Source organism: Diadema antillarum, unplaced genomic scaffold (assembly GCF_040938485.1).
Source record: "Diadema antillarum isolate AM-2024a unplaced genomic scaffold, OU_Dant_1.0 seq00001076_RagTag, whole genome shotgun sequence".
NCBI classification, from domain to species: Eukaryota; Metazoa; Echinodermata; class Echinoidea; order Diadematoida; family Diadematidae; genus Diadema; species Diadema antillarum.
The window spans coordinates 155,158-174,276 of NW_027271899.1; the positions used below are offsets into that span (position 1 = coordinate 155,158).

The 19,119-nt window shown below is 40.8% G+C and overlaps 1 protein-coding gene across 1 annotated transcript; it reads left to right on the forward strand.

Annotated features, from left to right (window-relative positions):
• Positions 1–320: 320 nt before the first annotated feature.
• On the forward strand, positions 321–15,591 carry LOC139743367 (tudor domain-containing protein 3-like). The gene is made up of 13 exons (XM_071653851.1): positions 321–366; positions 5,142–5,226; positions 5,658–5,723; positions 6,300–6,460; positions 6,866–7,007; positions 7,652–7,772; positions 9,380–9,555; positions 10,165–10,290; positions 10,899–11,133; positions 11,608–11,736; positions 12,075–13,153; positions 13,682–13,807; positions 14,835–15,591. Exons 1-13 carry the CDS (start codon positions 335–337, stop codon positions 15,165–15,167), a joined length of 2,811 nt encoding a protein of 936 aa, XP_071509952.1. The 5' UTR covers positions 321–334; the 3' UTR covers positions 15,168–15,591.
• Positions 15,592–19,119: the final 3,528 nt, after the last annotated feature.

A 19,119-nucleotide genomic window follows, 5' to 3' on the forward strand; every position in this document is an offset into this window, starting at 1 on the left:
GAGCAGCCTACTATACTCCTTTCTTGTATTGCTTTCAAAAAGCAATAAACTCAGTGTACATTCTAGTCTGATCAACAGCAAACTCGCCGTATATAGAGAGTTATATAATGTCTCTCTTCTATATTTACTGTAGATTATCTCTCTTCTACTCACCGTATGTATCTCGCGATGCGATCTAGATCCTTATCTCGCTCTCCCATCCCACCCCCATCCCCCCTGCTCCTGTTCACCCTGAACCAATCGTAGCACGGTTTAGAAAAGATAATCTTTCCACTAGCGCACAACAAACCAATCAACCACGTCGTCACGTATCACCTACATTGGCCGTGACAAAATGGTCGAAGCTGAGTTGCTGACTCGTGGCTGGTAAGATAGTTTGTTCAACAATATTACACTAGATTTGCTTATTTTTTTTATGCTTTCAGTGAAGTTAAGTATGAAAGTAGCTAACTGGGCTTTTAAATGGAGTCGATTCAGTGACACAAAGGCCTTTGCTAAGTCTCAGGTGTCAGCCGCTCTGAAGCTACAGCGCCCTATTAATAATTTTCAGTCCCACATATCGATATTGGTGTCCCGCCCCGTGTGTACGCGATCAACGTGAGACTCGACTCTGTTTGAGTGTTACTGAGCTCTGTCTTTAGTTTTAGATGATGTGATGAGTGACTCCAAATCCATATCCATCAAACTCTATGATATCGTCGGAGAGCTAGAACAGTTTTCTTACATAGATCTACTTCTTCTCTTCCTTCAGCTGTCTTTTTCTTTCTGGTTACACTGCTAACTGGGCTTTTACGAAGCTTGAGTTTGTTTTGAGTCTTCTAGATCTGGATGAATATGCTGAAAAACTCTGTAGGCCCTATAGAGTATCACTCCGCACTGTGGTGTGATGTGCAGCTAATCACAATGGAGGTGACGCTGGAGCGCTTCTTTAAATGTATCAAATTTATGAATCTGTTTAATATTGCTTGGCAGACCATGCCAATCCTTCGCTGTTCCATGGAAGAAGGAGTTGGCAAGAGCAGTTGAAGAGCCTTGTGAAATAGAAATAGAATGATTATCAGGGTGATATAGCTTCGGTTTGCCATACCTCTTGGTGCTTGAGTTGGGCTGATATAATCCTCTACTATATAGATTTCAATCAATGTTGCCATGCTTTATCTTATCATCATCATCATCATCATCATCTGTACGGAAGTGTTACTGTGTAGGTAAATCCCGTCAGGTCTCCCGGTCATCAGCGCTTGGTAGCACGAGTAACAGTCTATATCAAGCGTGGGCGTGGATGTCAGACAATTTCAAAACGTTTGTCTGACCAGAACGTGTCTGAACTGTGTTTGAAAGAATCTATACTAGTGGATGTAAAAAGTGATGAGGGCAAACTGTTCCGTGATTGGATGACTCTTTTGCTGAAACAGTTGCTGCGGATGTTCAAACGACAATGGGTTGCAAATAATTTGAAGGGATGGCCTCTCGTTCCACGATACCGTGACTGTACAAATAAGGACTGTGGGTTGATTCTGTCTATACCATGTAGTATTTTGAAGACCTGGATCATGTCCCCTCTTTCCCTCCAGTAATGCAAGGAATACAGGTTAAGCTTTACTAGTCTCTCACTGTAGGAAAGGGTGTTGAGTCCAGGAAACAGTTTGGTTGTTCTGCGCTGAACAGCTTTGATCCTTCTGTCATTTGTCATAAACCTGGGTTTTCATACGACACTGCAATATTCCAAATGCGGTCGAACCAAAGCCTTGTACAGTGGCAGGAAAATATCTGGTTTGATGTTAGTGAAAGCACGTTTGATAAGACCTAACATTTGGTAAGCCTTCTGGATAGATGAGGAGATGTGTTGGCGAAAGTTGAGCTCACTATCAATCAAAACACCCAGGTCCTTTTCACAGTTGACATCATCAAATGTAACATTCTCAATTGAGTAGGAGCACTGTAGGTTGTTATACCCAATGTGAAGGGTTTCACATTTCTGAGAGTTAAGAGGGAGTTGCCAGGTTAGTGACACTTTTCCACACCAGTCAGGTCCTCTTGCAATGATTGGCAGGAGTCAATATCCGGTACTCTAGCATAGATCTTGGCGTCATCGGCATATAATTGTGATGAACTAGAGATAACATCTGGCAGATCATTCACATACATCACAAAAAATGTCGGGCCCAGAACACTCCCTTTAGGAATGCCGCTCAGTACATGTGTCCAGTCAGACTTGGAGCCGTCTACAACCACACGCTGGGTTCGATCAGAGAGAAAGGCTTTGATCCATGACAAGAGAGGATCACGAATCCCAAACGATTCAACTTTTATTAAGGAGTCTGGTATGTGGAACAGAATCAAATGCCTTTTTGAAGTCCAGATATATGACGTCGATTGGATCACCGTTATCTGTGCTCTCAGTCCAATCTTCAAGCTGACAAAGTAGTTGTGTCGTACATGAGCGTCCGGGAACAAATCCATGCTGGGCATTGCAAAGCAGCTGCTGCTGGCTCATATGCTTGATGATGGTATCTCTAATGATGGATTCTATAACCTTGACAACGACGGATGTTGGGCTAATTGGGCGGTAGTTTCCAGCGTCCTTCCTGCTACCTTTCTTGTAAATAGCAGAAATGTTTGCAGCTTTCCATTCCACAGGAAGAACACCCTCAAGCAGTGACATATGACAATGAATGTCAGAGAAACCAATGCAATGGATGTGTGTGCATGATAAATCAGCATGCAGCGAGGGCGCACTAGTACTTCTGCTGTCAAAACCAATGGCAATGCCTGGATGAAGGATGCATGATTTGTATGTTGTAACTTGTACCCTGGCTCTAATCTGTGTGGTCTCTTTTGCTTTGTGATGAAACATCTACAGAGCATACTTCAGTTACACATGCTTTCAGAGATTCAGAGATATAATTTTTATTGTCCAATAGTCTACAGGAATTTCCTTCTGCTGGCACCATGTACCATATTCCTGATCACATTAGAGTACAACATTGATGAAGAGTGTGATGCGTCCTAGTATAAGAGACTTATTTCAAAATCATTGATGGATTCATGTGTCATAGTTGTCCCTTCACCAGTCATCTTGCCAGCATTTTCTGTACTTTCTTAAGATTTTCTTTTCTGCACCTACTGTACCAAACCACACAACTAAAAAACATCTCACTTTCAATTACTGACTTGCAGAATAGCCGTAGAATTATCTTGTCAATGTTGAATGAATTCATCTTCCTAAGGAAGTATATCATGTGCATATATAGCCTTTGCATAAAGGGACTGACTTTGGTCTTTCCATAATAACTCTTGATCAATGATTGATGTACCCAGGTACTTCAAACTTTTAACTATCTCCATACTTCTTCTTTTAGATTGATTGGCTTTACTTAACCTTTGCTTGACCAAAAAACAACAATCATCTCTTACATTTTGGCTGTATTTGGCTGTATTTAATACCAGAAGCAGTGTTGTCAGCATATTTGACAATGGTAGCATCGTCATGAGATGAAGTGCAGTCATTTGTTAAAATGATGAACAACAGAACTGGCAGTACGCAACCCTGTATGGGTAGTTACATAATCGGAAAACATATCCTGTAGTTCTACTATTTGGGTTCTACCCAAAAAAAAAAAGAAGAAAAAGAAAAGAAAAGAAATCGTAAGGCCAGAGAATTAAGGTCTAAAGGAGGGCTTAACATACACGCATGTAGGAGTATTTGTGTGACCAGTATGCCTGGGGTCCTACATCGTAAAGTGTAAATTAATGAGTTCAATCACAGGACATTCTGTAAGAAAAAAAATGATATAATCCTTGTGATTTGTACAAGTAAGATTGATTAAAGTTATATTTCCTGGTAACTAGCCCCACCAGCATTTTAAGTTCACTGGCTTTGATCAGCACAGGTCTCTTACGTATCAATTGGAAAACTGCTCAAAATGAACGAAGTAAAAATGTCCAGTGGAATATACATGCAGTTGACATGCATGTCTCACAAATATAATATGAGCTGATGTAAGGGGATTTACATGTATACCCACAAACGGTCAGGGATATATTTTGCAGAAATTCTGAGAAGTCTCATGTGATATTCCCTTTTTCCAAGAGAGCTGCCCATCGTAAACACATGCTTGTGTCTTTGTGTGGACTGTGCAGTTGCAAAATGATGAAATTGATGTCCCGTTCCCATCATGAAAGTTTGGGACTGGAGTCACAATGGCAGTCCAAATGTTGTGAAAATTCAATGTGAATCCTGGCTAATAGAGAAGTGTGATTATGCACAAACCTCTAGCTGCACTGTTTGTATGACATCAGCTACTACTCGCTGTCGCCCTTCATGTGTACATTGTATGTCTACAAATAGCACACTTTTGTGTCTATTCTACTTTCCCTTTACCCATCTATTGCCTGTCATTAATTCACATGACATAGAATGGTTGTACAGGGGTAGGGCCATCACTTCTGTGGATTATTATAGATATCCTTCAAATGACATGATTTTATAGCCCATCATCGCCTGATAATGGGATTCTTTGGACATTCCGCACGGCACAACATTGGGATGTTGGACTATCTTTGTCCGAGGTTGCTCATTCCACACTTTTGCCTACCCACGACTTGGAAGTACATGTTTATGTCTCATGGAATCTGGCAGTAGTTTTATAACCATTTAGGTACTGATATGGCAAAAGATCTAAATACCAGTTGCACCATCTTATACTCTAGATGGCAGATGACAGCAAGATGTATTTTGTGGTCTTATAATCACCTGGCATGTAGGCCCCAGGGAGTCAGGCAGACAGAGAAGTGCTTCTGTACTTACGTCCTTCTAGTCTGGAAATCATCATGATGACCCTCATTGATACTCAAACAAAACCAATCTGTAGGTTGTTGAATATTGCAGCTGTGATGCCTTAGGTCCTCCTGGGTCTGTCTCTTCTTGCATATCCATGGATGATCTCCCACAGGCATCAACTGTCAGTCCCAACTATGTCATTTAGACGCAGTACTCATGGTGGTCAAGCTGTAGTATGTAATGAATCAAAACACATTGCTGGTCAATCACCTTTTCATCACTCGAGTTGTTATTCACCATAGATTTGATAAACAGGCTACCACTTATCCCCCTTTCTACCCTCTAACTCCTCTGCCAGGCATCTTACCAAGGATGGAATCGAGAGATGTAAGGAGGGTGCCGCCACCATCTCAGTGGATGCCCTAACAAGGAAGGCACTTGATGTAAGTTTTCCCCTGTAACGTATTTGTCCTATTACATGTATTGTGCTTTCATGGTTGAAAAAGTAAATTTCTTTCATAAGAAGGACATCCTGCAAGTGAAGGAGGTGTGTAGAAAAAAAGTTTTAAAACATTTTGGAAATTTATTTCGTGTTTTTGTTTGTATGAAATCCTTAACCGTCTTGCGGTCTTTTTTTTTTTTGTAGAGCATGATGAGACATTGGAAGACTTTGAAACAACAGTCAATTGTCAATTCTTGCTATGAGTTCATATTCTGTTTAGTAAATTTGGAGATTTTAACACTTGCTGAAGGTTTACTCATTTATCTTCATTTAGTTTCCATTTCAACATATTCTTCGCACAATCACTCTTCTCCTTTAAAAAAAAAAAAAAAAAAATTGTCTTACGTGATACATCTTGTTATATTTTTGCAGATTGATTTGAAGCAGATTGGCTCCAATGCTCTGCCTCCAGACATTGGGAAGAGCAAGTCAGACAAGGTAAGGTACTTTCTCTCACAGCAAGTGTGTTATCGCTAGGGTGGATGCATGTTCAGTTGTAACTATTGGTGGTGGTTTGAGGAGAGATAGACTGATTGATGAATAGTTAAGAAGCATGCTACACCATTTGCATGTCTATTCATAAGAAATGTGAGATTCTAGGGTTTGTGATGTCTTGGATATTCAGACTAAAAGATCATGGAGAGAGAGAGAAAAACAAAACAAAATTGTCAGTGGTTAGGCTGCTTGGTTTCAGTATTGCTATTTGTGATCTCCGAAATTTCCACCAGTACATTGAAATTTGGAGTCGAGTTGAAAAAAAAAGAAGTATTATATTTGTTGTGAATATACGGAACAATTAAGATATACTCCTTGTTCAGTTGAATTGATATGTAATGTCAAGACAATCACAATTCAGTGTGGTGTGTGTCTAGCAGTCAAATAATGTTCTGTATGTTGTGAGTTGTGAGCACAATAAATTGCTGCCCTGATATAAAGATAATTTCTCATAATGTTGAAGATATTTACAGAAGTAGGGGTTCCGTGAGTTAATATATCCTGTTCTGTTTGCAAAAGGTCCAGGGGCCGTACGTACTTCAGATTCAGAAAATTCGCAACATTGCAGCTCCCAAGTCCAATGAGGATTCTTCTGTTGCTCCTCGCCTTCTCCGGCTTCAACTCACAGATGGCCATGTCACATGTGTAGGCGTTGTCATAGAAACGATTCATCAAATAGAGTAAGTCATGTATAAGATTCATATATACATTTTGAATTTGAAGGTGTTAATACAAGGACGTTGTGATACTGATTATGTATGTAGCATCTACCTCCAATGTGATCTTTGTTGCCTTTTGAGATGTGCCGAGAAGTTGATGGCTACCATGCTCAATGCTTGCTTAGATCTGTGCTTAAATTTGTTGCTCTACGCCAAAATGATTGGATATAGAGTACAAATGTGTGATGTCAAATCACCATGGAAACTGGTTTTAAACAACCTCACCTGTCCTGGTGCTAGCCATGCTTGCACCTGATTCCAACCCAAGCTATAACAAAAGACTGTGGCATCATTACTTCTGCACTCTATAGAGCAAGAATATTTACACATTTTGACTAATAGCAATTAATGTCTGGTACTTTACAGCTTGAACACTCCACCGGGCACCAAGGTCCTGCTGAAGGGAAGAGTGGATGTCACCAATGGGTTCATCATCCTCACTCCGGCCACTGTGAAGGTCCTCGGGGGAAGGGTGGAGGAGATGGTGGAGAGATGGGAACTAGCCAGGGTGAGTCAGACTTTGGTTTAGCTCTTGGCAAAACTGGAGCGTGTCCAAGACATGCTGCAGTTTGTTGGAAAGGTCTTAAATACTTATCAGCATATTGCCAAATGTCAAGGTAGGCATGTGATGTTGCTGGTATGTATCTTTTGCAACAACTTCCATTTATATTCCCATTTGCTTGTCTTGTTTGTTTAAGTGTATTTATGTCATTACTATTAAACCAAGTTGAAAAAAAAGGAGAAGATAATAGATGCCAAATACAATAAGGGAACACACTTACACTAGTGCATATTTGCTTTCTATGTATGCTTTCTATCTCCTTATCAGTAAGGAGATACTGTAAAAGTGGAAATTTTCGCGGTGTTGAAATTTTCGCGCATTTCGCGCAATCAGAAACTAGCGTGAAAATAAAAGCACGCGAATATTTTTGCTTGCCATACATCCCTGTGCGTGATGTCTTGATTCAGCGGAATTAAAAACACACGAAACTCTTCTGACCCGGCGAAGTGCGAAAAATTAGTCATGCGAAAATATCCACTTTTACAGTAGTTTGCTTTCTATCTCCTTATCAGTAAAAAACCTTACTAATGGTTATTTGATGTATGATTATGAGTATGTATTCAAAAAATATCCCCACATGGTATTTTCAGCAACTTGCTCACCACACAAGAACAACTCAGGTGGAGGGAGCCCCGCCCCCTTGGGTGCCATTCGGACAGCGTCACAGAGTGCAGCACAGTGCAGAGAGCAGGCAGAGGACAGAGGGACCGGGTAAGTAAGGGAGGACATAGTTGTGGTATCAGGACTGGGCACTAGTCTCTAGTATCTACCCAGTACTCTGTTTCTGTGGAGATTCTAGTTACCTCCACCAAGGGAAGCGGTTATGTTTTCTTTAGTGTTTGTTTGTTTGTCTGTGTGCAAAATAAATGAAAAAGTTGTGCATGGATTTGAATGAAATTTACAGGAATAGTTTAGAATGACACAAGCAAATGATCAAATTTTTGTAGTGATCTGCAAATTATTATTTTTTTTTGAATTTTAGGAAGGATTTTTGATACTTTGGCAGGTAGGGTCAATGAACTTGGGAGTTCATGCTGCGCATATTTTGAGATTTGCATATGTGCACTAAAATGTGTGCTCTGCGGCTCTAGTTTCTACTAGGGCGACGCATGCTGTGCAGGTAGAAGCTGATGACAAAAGGCTTCTTTGTTGGGAAATTAAGCGATTGTCGGCATGCATCATACTTTTGGGTGGAAATCACTGATCTTTACGGAAGAACAAAATCAGTGGTGGAAATGAGCTGCTTGTTAGAGGTCTGTGCTCTCAGAGTACTTCTCTAGTTTAACCCTGTCATTGCTGTTGCCGCTCTGATGGTGCACAAAGTCAACAGTATTTTGATATGTTGGTCTTTGGAGAGTTAAAATCTATGGATAGTCGCAGAAGTAAGCCAATATCAGGGTGCCCTCATTATTTTACTGATATAACATTTGATACCGAAAAGAGAGTCGGTCATTGATGTGCCGTCCCTACTGTGATGATATAATATATCATTCTCACTCAGAGTGGGCCTGTGTTTTATTTGTGATGATTGATGATAGTCAACCCTATCAGTTGACTGGCAAATGTTTAAAGCAGTATGCCGCTTGTTGATATAGTTTGCACATACAGGCCATTGTCCATCTTTGCTTGATTGAACAATGCACATGTTATCTAAGTGTACACAGAAATATCCTTGCCACTCTCTACTACAATCCAAACTCTCTAAAAAAAGAAAAAAAGAAAAGAAAATGGCCATATTGATTGAGGCTTTTAAACTGAGAGTTTGTTATCAAAATTAATGATTTTGCTTCGAGCTGCTTTTATTGCGACGGATTGACAAATTTGCTTTTCATCAGCGTCAATGCTGATTATTCAGTATTAAGAGTAATGGCCATGATAAACAGTGGGCATACGTACTTGGGTGGGATTCGAACCCAGGACCTTCTGATTACTAGACAGGTGTCATATCCACCAGACTACCAAGCTTCTGCCTGATAGCCAGTGATGGTTCCTACATGTATATTACTGTAAAACGAGGAATGTTCTTGTGCATTTTAAAATTTCGCGAATTCCGCAAGAGCCAAGATATGCGAAATTAAAATGCACATGAAAGTTCTCGTCTACACTGTATGCATTGAATGCAAAAGGTGACTCGCGAAAATGTCATGCTGCAAAGAAGGCCATTGGCTCCAGTTCGCGAAAATTTTGTGTTTTACAGTACTTCTTTTGGCAGCAGGTGCTGCATCTGTATTCAAAACAATGATTCTCGCGTCAAGTTGTTTTTATTGCAACTGAGAGCTGTTTGTAAGTCTTATAAGTCTTTGATCATGTGTACACAGGTAAGAAGCGTACACTGAACCTGGAGAAGAATCGAGAGCAGACGGACCAGGACCGAGAGTTTGAGGAGCAGAGGAAGGCGGCCATCAAGGAACTGGACCAGGCTAGGGGTCAGCAGGGGGGCAAGAAGTTTGGTGGTACAGGGAGCAAAGGTCAAGATGGTGGCGGTGAGGCAAAGGTGAGAGGGCAGGTGATGGGAGGATGTAAGTCTGTCTGGCAAAGGTCAAAGGTCAGCACAGGTTGCTGCATTGTCAGTAGAGGGAAGGGGACTGAGGGGGAGGAGGATTTGTTGACAGTGTTTCAATTACCCTTTTTAGTGTAAATTTTGATTGTAGTGTGCCAAGAGAGTAAAACATATCAGACATAAACAGTTTGTTTTCGGTTATTTTCATTCTTTGAAAGATTTACTTCTTTGTTGTACGTATGGATATTCTGAGGAAGAATTTATTTTGTTGTATTTGGGAGATGTTCAGAAATTTATGACAATGTCATCCCTCTTCCACACCATTTGTCTAAAGCAAAGCCTTCATTGCTCTGTCTTTTCATATTTTGCTTGAATCAAGGGCAGTCCTTTTTTTTTTCGTCATGCAATTTCTAAGGCAATCACACAGACTTCATGGTGGTGTGTGAAGATAACACCAATGTTTGGGATCAATTGTAATGATTGGTATTGGTTGCATTAATATGACTGTCGGTGTTGGAGCTCAATTCATGCAGTTGTTTGGAAGATAACACCAGCACTAGCACGGGACCTGAAATCACTCAGTGTGTGTATCTCTGTGCGCAGGAAAACTATGGAGGCAGGAGCACCCAGTCGGAGCGGCGCGGAGTGAGAGGTGGTGGGGAAGGGAGACTCACTGACAGCAATAGGAACAACCAGCCCCAGACAGTGTACAGAGAACTCTCCGTGGATGTGAGCAAAATACTTTATAAAGATGATTACTTCTTAAATTCAAGTTGTGTCTGTCTGTCCTTGTGTGTGTGTGTGTGTGTGTGTGTGTGTGTGTGTGTGTGTGCATCCATGGCATAATTGAATGTGGCCTGTTGATGCAGGGCTGTAAGGCTTTTGTATACTCCTGGCATAAATGACAGATACACCGCCTGATTTCTGTCATTTATTTTAACTGCAGAGGCATTATTGTTATCAACCAGGCTCATGTTACTATCCATGATGAGTACTGTAGGGTGACTGCACCTGTGTACAACAGCAACAACAAAAGTATATAATAACCCAATGACTACACCACAATGCATAATAAAAAAAATTAAAAAAAATCAACAAGCGCATGTATCTTTAGCAGAAATGAAAGCATGTTTTCCTGCATCTCGTTGGAGATATATGATAGGCGTACGTCCTCATCAGGATATCATCGCCAACAACCACAATGAATGTACAAATAATTCTTGTTGGCAGCCATGTCTGTACAAAGTGGTTGATGGCAGTTGATATCAGTCGTTTGGATTGTTGCATATATTTCATCATTTACGAAAATATATATATACTTGTATATACTTTAACAGAAGAAAGTTGATGAGAAGTCAGTGTCTCAACTCATTGGAATGGGCTTCAGCAGGGACGCTGCCATAGCCGCACTCAAAAAGCACTCTGGGAACCTAGACGCTGCCATCGACTCCCTGGTGACCCCCAGCGGTACTGGAGGCGCCAGCAGTGGAACAGGCACCAAGTCTGGCTGGTCCTCATCATCATCCGGACCTCCACAGAGGGGCAGGGACAGACAGGAGAGGGGTACAGGAGGTAGTCATTCTCTGGAAGTTTTTTTTTTTTTTTTAATAGAATCAGTTTATGTACGGAAAATGACCCTAGTGCAGAGTCCGTGATGAGAGTGTTGGAAAACTTTTGGAAATGTTGCTTCATTAGGATTCAAATGGCAGTGCCTGCTCGGTCCTTGTCGATGTAGCAAAGTGTAGCTCTTTCTGATTATCAAAACACTGGAAGAGAATGCTAGTCATAATGATGCAATTTATGTGTCTCAATCTTCTGGAAATGAAATTGTGTATATTGGAAAATCGCACGTGATTAAGGAAAAAAGGCTCTTTGTGCAGAAATGTAGCTCTTTGAGCCCAGTTATGCACAGCTGATATAACATGAATGTAGACTAAGGAAGTGATTATGGTCGCAACTATTTCTAGTCATGGTGCATTTGTGGCATGGTTGAAGTGATGAAAGGAATAGTTTCATATTGCACTTGTATCTGTTTTGTGCCAGGAGGTTTCAAAGGTCGAAGAGGAAGACGAGGAGGGGACGGTGACGATGACGATGAAGCACCTTCACAGCCTTCGGCTCCCACGACGTTGTTTGATTTCCTGGAGTCAAAGTTAGGACCGTCGAAAGCAGAAGGTGAGCCACTGAGATACACATCGCCCACAGAAATGGGCAAAAAACATGAGAATGTATTTTCAAAAATCAGAGCTCCTAGCATTATTGAATAGAGACCGACACTCGATAAAGGTGAGACTGGACAACATTTGGAAGAGCTAAGTTTGTCATTGCATGTATTACTTTTAAGATTGTAATAAAAGTATGTTCTTTGTTGTATATGTAGTAGTCAAAACAGTTTGAGGGTTCTGGTGTTAAATAACTGCTGAGTTCCATGTAATTCTTTTGCTTGGTTAAGGTTAACTAATATCAGACAAGATTATGATGCCAGTTATGGTTTTCTCTTGTGTTTGATTTAGCCTTTAAACCCAAGGAAAATGAGGTGCAGGAGCAGCGTGAGCGCAGTGAAAGACCCAGCCGCTATGACAGGGATCAGGCAAAGTCGGGCAGGGAGGCTGGTGGCAGCTACAACCACAACGTCAGGGAAACCCCACCTCGCTTCCAGAAGCTGCAGGCCCAGAAGCAGGCCCAGCGACAGGCCCAGCAGCAAGGCGAGGGCTCCATGGGACCCAGGGACAACAGGGGCAACAGGAGGGACAAGCAGGACCGGTATGACAGGGACGAGCGGCGGCGGGATGGGCGACGGAATAACGAGTGGACGAATAACAAGGAGGACACATCTCAGGGATACAGGGGTGATGGGAATTACAAGAACGAGCGGAGAGACGGAGAGAGATACCAGGATAGAAATGAGAAGCGTTTTGATGGACAGAGTAGGGGGAGCAGGGGAGATGCCTACCAGAACGACAGAAGCTACCAGGGGAGGGGTAACAAGTCTGATCGATACCAGACAGACAAGAGTTCTCAGGGTCTGGGTAGGAGTGATGGGAGGAGTGAGAACCAGGGCAGGAACTTTAACAATGACGTCTTTTCAAACAGCAGTAACCACCAGTCCAGGAACTACAAGAGGTATGAGAACCAAGACAAGCCCAACAGGTTCAGCGCCAAGAATGAGGGAAGCACGGAGAAGACGTACCGGTTAATGGAAAGGAAACCGGACGGTAAGCAGGGGCAGGACGGGGATCAGTTTGGCAGGAAGAGCAATGGTAGGGAGGAAGGGAATGACCGTGGAAACAACTGGAAGGGGCCTGGCCAGGAGAGGCACTCGGGGAACAGCCAGATGTTCAAGGGGGAGTTTGAGGGCTTCAGCCAATCGCAGCCTTTTGTACCTCAGCAACAATCTCAGCTGCAGACTGCCGCCCATGATAGGGGAAGGCAGATGGGGAACAGCACCGGCCAGGTCTTGAACCAGCAACCTTCGGGTCAGTCCAAGGCCATGGCAAATGGACCGGACATCATCCCTCAGTCAACAGTTCCTCCTGTCATGCCGTTCAAGGAAGGTGACCACTGCTTCGCGAAGTACTGGGAAGACAATGAGGTGGGTACTGGGTAAATGTTACATACAGTGACCTAAAAACCAGGATAGAAGGCATAATGTGTGAACTCACTTGGAGTACTATTTCTCACTGTCAAGAGAGCTTTTGATCTCTAACAATGCCTGTAACTCATAAATTAAAAATTAAAAAAGTAATATTAAAGGTGATATTTTCATGACAGATAGCTGGCTACATGTGCAATTTGTAGAATATTTGTAAGTATTTTGATGCATAATTACCAATATAAATTGAGTTTTGAGGAGTATCTTTGTAGATAAAAAACTTAACGAAAATTAGGAAGGGAATACTGCGAGTCAAATGGTCTTGATGTAAGTGTAGTGAGGATGCATGTAAATGTTTGTACCATAGATGCATAATTCACTGTTTATTCCTGAAACTGTTATGGTTTTCTGTTTATAGAGTGTATGACACAACAGCAAACAAACTAAAATATTTTAAACCATTGATGTAGCACACCATCAGCCCATCTCTCACTGCTTCTGTTCATGCATCCTATCCTCCTGTTTTAGTTCTACAAGGCACAGATTAGTGGCATTCACCCGTCGGGTAAGACCTGCGTGGTGAAGTTTGTGGAGTATGGAAACTATGAGGAGGTCTTCATCACTGACATCATGCCAACGCCAGACCAGCCTTGGGTAAGAGACATAACTAGGTCCACTCTGTGGCTTACTGTCAAACCAACAATTTTCCCATGATGAAACTTCAGGAATTTTGCGATGAGCCAAGATTCTCCAAAGTAAAAGTGTTTGTCTTGTCATGCAGTGAATGCCAGTGGCAATTTGCAAAATTGTCATGCCACAAATGTTTCTGATTTGACAGTACTCTTCTCAGTGCAGTGGTGTTGTTTATTTCACTCTAAGTAGTCATAGTATGCTCATCTAACGATTCCAGAAATCAAAAACATATTAGATACCTGCATTTGATCAGTAATGACATTGAATATGACATTTAGCTTTGATTATGTAACCAGATGAATGAATGGGAGGATGTATAATGCAGTTGTACAGTTGTACAATTGTAGTTGTACCAGAAGACTGGGAAATTGCTAATTTCAAGTAACAAGACCACATTTATTTTATTCCCTGTGTATTGTAACAGCAGACTGTGAGGTGGTTTAGCAATGCTATAGAGTCAGAAGCCAATTTGGTACTTTCGGTGCCAGTGACATGGAAGTTTTGAAAGGGTCAGATGACAGTTGTCCAGTAGACAGAACAGTTGTAGATATAACATGTGACGTTCACAGCTAGTGGTGATGTTTGGAAGACAGTCACTTTGAATTTTGGTTGTTGACAACTGTGCCCATTGCCCTCCTTTTCAATGTATGTTTTACCTTTTGTTCTGAGAGTACTGCTCATCGTGTAAGGACATGTCAGCAATCTGTTCTTATGATTGTACAAGTTCTTCATGAGAGTTGAGGTCTCGATTACTTTCTTTCATTGGCATGAGTGATTCTTTTCAAGTTTAGAAAGATGCATTTACCAAGGAGAACGGTCGATTGTATCTTTTACATGTTACAATTCTAGGTGTGTCATAGGGAATATGTTTACAAAACTCTTACGATTACTAGATGATTTATATTCACAGTAGCCAAGACATTTTATGTAGATTTGCTGACCTCCATTTTTTTCTTCATCTTCACAACACTGAATTTCTCCCATGCAGACAGAGCCACCTCCTCCTATAGCTTCGGTTCACCAGCAGCAGCCGTTCCTCCAAGCAGCCCCACCCTTTCCCCAGGCCTTCCAGCAGGCTCAGGCTCCGCAAATGGTCCCCAGCCAGGCTGCAATGTCACCCCATCCCGACTACGGCAACTTCGAAGTTCCCGTGAACATGACACTCGAGTTCCGCAAAGGCGGCGACGGGCCGTTCATCAACAGGCAGGCCCAGGACCAGGGTGGGTTCCGAATCGAGAGGCGGGATCAGGGAGGTTACAGGATGGAGAGGCGGAACCAGAGACCGGCCCAGAACTTCTACCAGCCTCCTCCAAGGAGATGATCGGCAGTGGCAACAAAGAAGAAGTAAAAAGTGCACCATGTCTCCTGAACTTTTTTCTACAATAGACATAAAGCTGGATTGTGGGAAGGAGAAGTGGGGATGGCTAAGGGGTTGTTAAGTGACAAAAAATATATGGGATCATGTATTTGCTAGAAACTAAAGAAAAGTTTTATAGAATTTCTATTGCAATACCAACCCATCTTTTGGTTGTAGGCCGGAGGGTTTCTTTTTTTTTTTTTTTTTTTGATAGCCCAGTGGAAGTGAGTAATAGGGTTTGTTTCTCTCTCTCTCATGTTAGCCAGGATGTAAGTTGCAGCTGAATTACGCTGCTTCCAAAGGAATATAATAATGGAGGGAAGAGACATCCAAGAGTACGTACCTTACAGAGAAAATGCCATCTCCGTCACTGGCATACGAACATTTAAAGGACAAGTTCACCTTCATAAACATAAGGATTGAGAAAATGCAACAATATTAGTAGAACACATCAGTGAAAGTTTGAGGAAAATTGGACAATCGATGCAAAAGTTATGAATTTTTTAAATTTTTGTGTTGGAACCGCTGGATGAGGAGACTACTACAGCTTGTGAGTCATATGCGTACAACAGTATAAAGAAAATGTAAAAGAAAATTCAACATATTTTCACTTTTTTCGCATAATAAAAGAGCACTTGACTTGCCTCTTTCTAAAGGCAGGGGGGATAATATTACCCATAACATTCGTCGGTAACGAGTCAGGGGAATGTGTACTTTTTTCAAAAGATGGAATTTTGTGAAATTCTCTTTATATTTTCCTTATATTGTTGTACGCATGTGACATCTAAGTTATTCACACACTGCAGTAGTCTTCTCATCCAGCGGGTACTGCACAAAAACTTCAAAAATTCATAACTTTTGAACGGATTGTCTGATTTTCCTCAAACTTTCAATGGTGTGTTCTACCAATGTTGCTACATTCTCTCAATCCTTATGTTTATGAAGGTGAACTTGTCCTTTAAACAAGTGTGCTTGAAGTGCCAAGGGATTTATTTAACAACGTTGCTTGTTTCATTATTGCCATAGCAACACAGTTGTATCTACTGCTACATCTCCATGACTTACTAACGAGAATCAAAGCGTCCAGCAGTGATAAAGCAGGGTAACAAGTTTAAAAATCAAAAATGCTAAATGATAACTGTTCATATTTGATTTTCATCATTGTATTTTCCAAAATACTTTAATTATGTAATTTCTTTCTTCCTGTTGATTTAATAGTAACTCAAATTAACTCTGATAAATTAAGGGGTCACGTGGAATGATTTGCAATATTATTCCACCAATCATCTACACTGACAAGTAACCCATTCTCTTTTCTTCAGATATTGCTGCATTTAGACATTTGCAAAGATTGCCAGTGCTGTTATTTCTTTGCCGTCCGAATGGAGTCGATTGCCCGGTACTAGTTGGGACAAAGTAGGATGAAAGTCCCGCAGGTGCGATCTGAATCCATCAATGTAATGGATCAGTAATCAACTCAAACAAGATATGTAGAAGCTATGTATAAAATTTGTTCTTATCTTCTTAATTTGTAGCATACTTCTAGACTTTGAAGCAGTCTCTGATTTCTTTAAAAAAACAACCACAAACCAAACAAAAATAAGATTAGCATTTAATAGTAAGTCTACTTTACAGGAAGAATTTCATATACTGTGGAGAACTTGGCCATTGGAGATACATTTTTCCAAGACCCACATTTAGAGAGATGCATTTGTTAATTTTATTTTTGATAGCACTGTGCAACATTGTAAGATATATTATACAGTCAACCTTACCTAAGGTGAATCCAAAGTGATCAGAGAAAATCCTTTGACTTTCGAATTTCAACTTACACAATAGAATGAACACGTGTTTGTATGCATGCGAGGGAGGATATTTCTTCGACTTGGCCAATTTTTCGTCTTGTGAGAGGAGGACATAGGTGAGGTTGACAGTAATTTGATATGAATTCTTTTAATCCTGTTCTTCATCTCAACTGAAAATTTCATCCTGTGGAAATTGTTTCAAATTGCCAATGTGCCAAGACCAGTTACTGAACAATCTACAATCCTGAACTATGCTTGTTTTTATCCAGATTTACGGCTTTCAGCTGACATGTTTTAAATTCAAACAAAGCTTCTGTCATTTGTGACATTGGTCAAATATATATTTTGCCACCTCAGGGAAAGATTCTCTCTCTCTCTCTTTCATGTAACCAAATATGCTGCTTTATTACTTAGGATAATTTTGTGTTGTCATGTGCATTGCTATCTCTTGGCAATTATCAGCATACAACTTGTAGTCAGCAGCAATGCAAACACACTTGAGATGCTGAAACCAGCATTAATCTCCTGGTGGACAGTATTTTTTTGCTTGTCCACAAACAGCATTGTATTTTTTTTTTGACTTAATTACTGCTGCTGCAGCTGTACTGGCTATACACATAACAAGTTAAACATGTGGTGAACATGTTTTGGATTTCTGCACATGTGTTCGATGTGATGTGCTCCAAAGTCGATTATCACATTCATCTCAAAAGTATGTGTACTTCACTGTGTTATAGTACATGTCTTTAAGATGTATTTCAAGATAATGCTTGATACATTCATGGATAGCATGTTGTAATATCACGAAATGGTTTGTCTCGCATAGCTCAAATGCTGCTAGGATGACAATGATGTTTTATCCCCCATACATTTTGGAAAAGTTGAAAAATAACCTGCCCTACTCTCAGTGGCACTTCAAATTGATAGATATAAGAAAGGTTGGAGTTGAGCACATGGGCAACTGGTGTTCTTTTGCTCATGTCACGGTTACTGAAAACACTAAAACAGTTGAGTAGTGATTGTCAGAAATGAGCCCGAGTTGCCACCCAGAGAACAACTTCTATACTCTACTCTTGTCCTTGACAATAGGGAGCTTTAGATTTTGATGCGCGGACGTTTGAGCCGACGCTTGCGCTGGATGTTCTCCTCTCCCTGCGTCGTGTGGAAAAGTAGCTTTAGATTACGCTGGGACGCAACGTATAAAAAATGAAATCGCGCCCCCATATGATCAGTGCATGAAGAAGCTCTCTACGTCGCAAACTGTGCGGACGTGAAAATAGCCCAGTACGCGTAGTGAAAAACTCAGGCGACGCAAGCTAAAAATAGATTGACTTTACGCACGCTACTGCGCACGCTCAGAACATGTTTTTTTTCCTTTGAACGTCCGCGCGTCTAAAATCTAAAGCTCCCTAATAATTATGATGATGAGGCTTCATACTCCTGTAAGGAGGTGATATGATATATGTGACCTGTGAGATACCAGTGGAATGAGGTACATTGAAACGATCCTCATCAAAATCATTATTGGAACGTAGACACAAGACAAATTCACATTTTACATCTTGTTAAAGGGGTTGAAGGTGGTGATCGGCAAGACCGAGGCGACTATTTGTTCATGCAGTCAATCAGTCCTTTTGAATATAACATACATCTACAGTATGATCAAGTCATGGATGATTAAAAGCTTTATACAAGAAGCTTTAGTGCTGGAAGTGCTTAACTCCACTCAAAATATGACAAGTTGAACTCTTCTGTCATTCTAGAAAGTCCTGTGCTTTATAAATGCTACAGGTGATGTTTAATGTTTAAACATAATTTTGAATTTGCTTGTTGCAAGTAGACATATTTATTCTTGTGAATTAAGTTGCATTATTTTCCATTTGCTTTCATCAATTTTGATTTTTCCTTGTTCTAAAGGGATAAAACCCTGAAATCATATATGAGAATGAGATTTCATTGAAAGATACATGATATTGTAGTACATGGATTTTTAAGAGTTGAAACTCAGTGCTAACACATTATTATTTAATGTAAGCTGTGTCATAGTTTCCTTTCTGACCCAATTCTATATGTAGTAGCATCAAAACCCAATTTGAGCTAAACACTGCCCC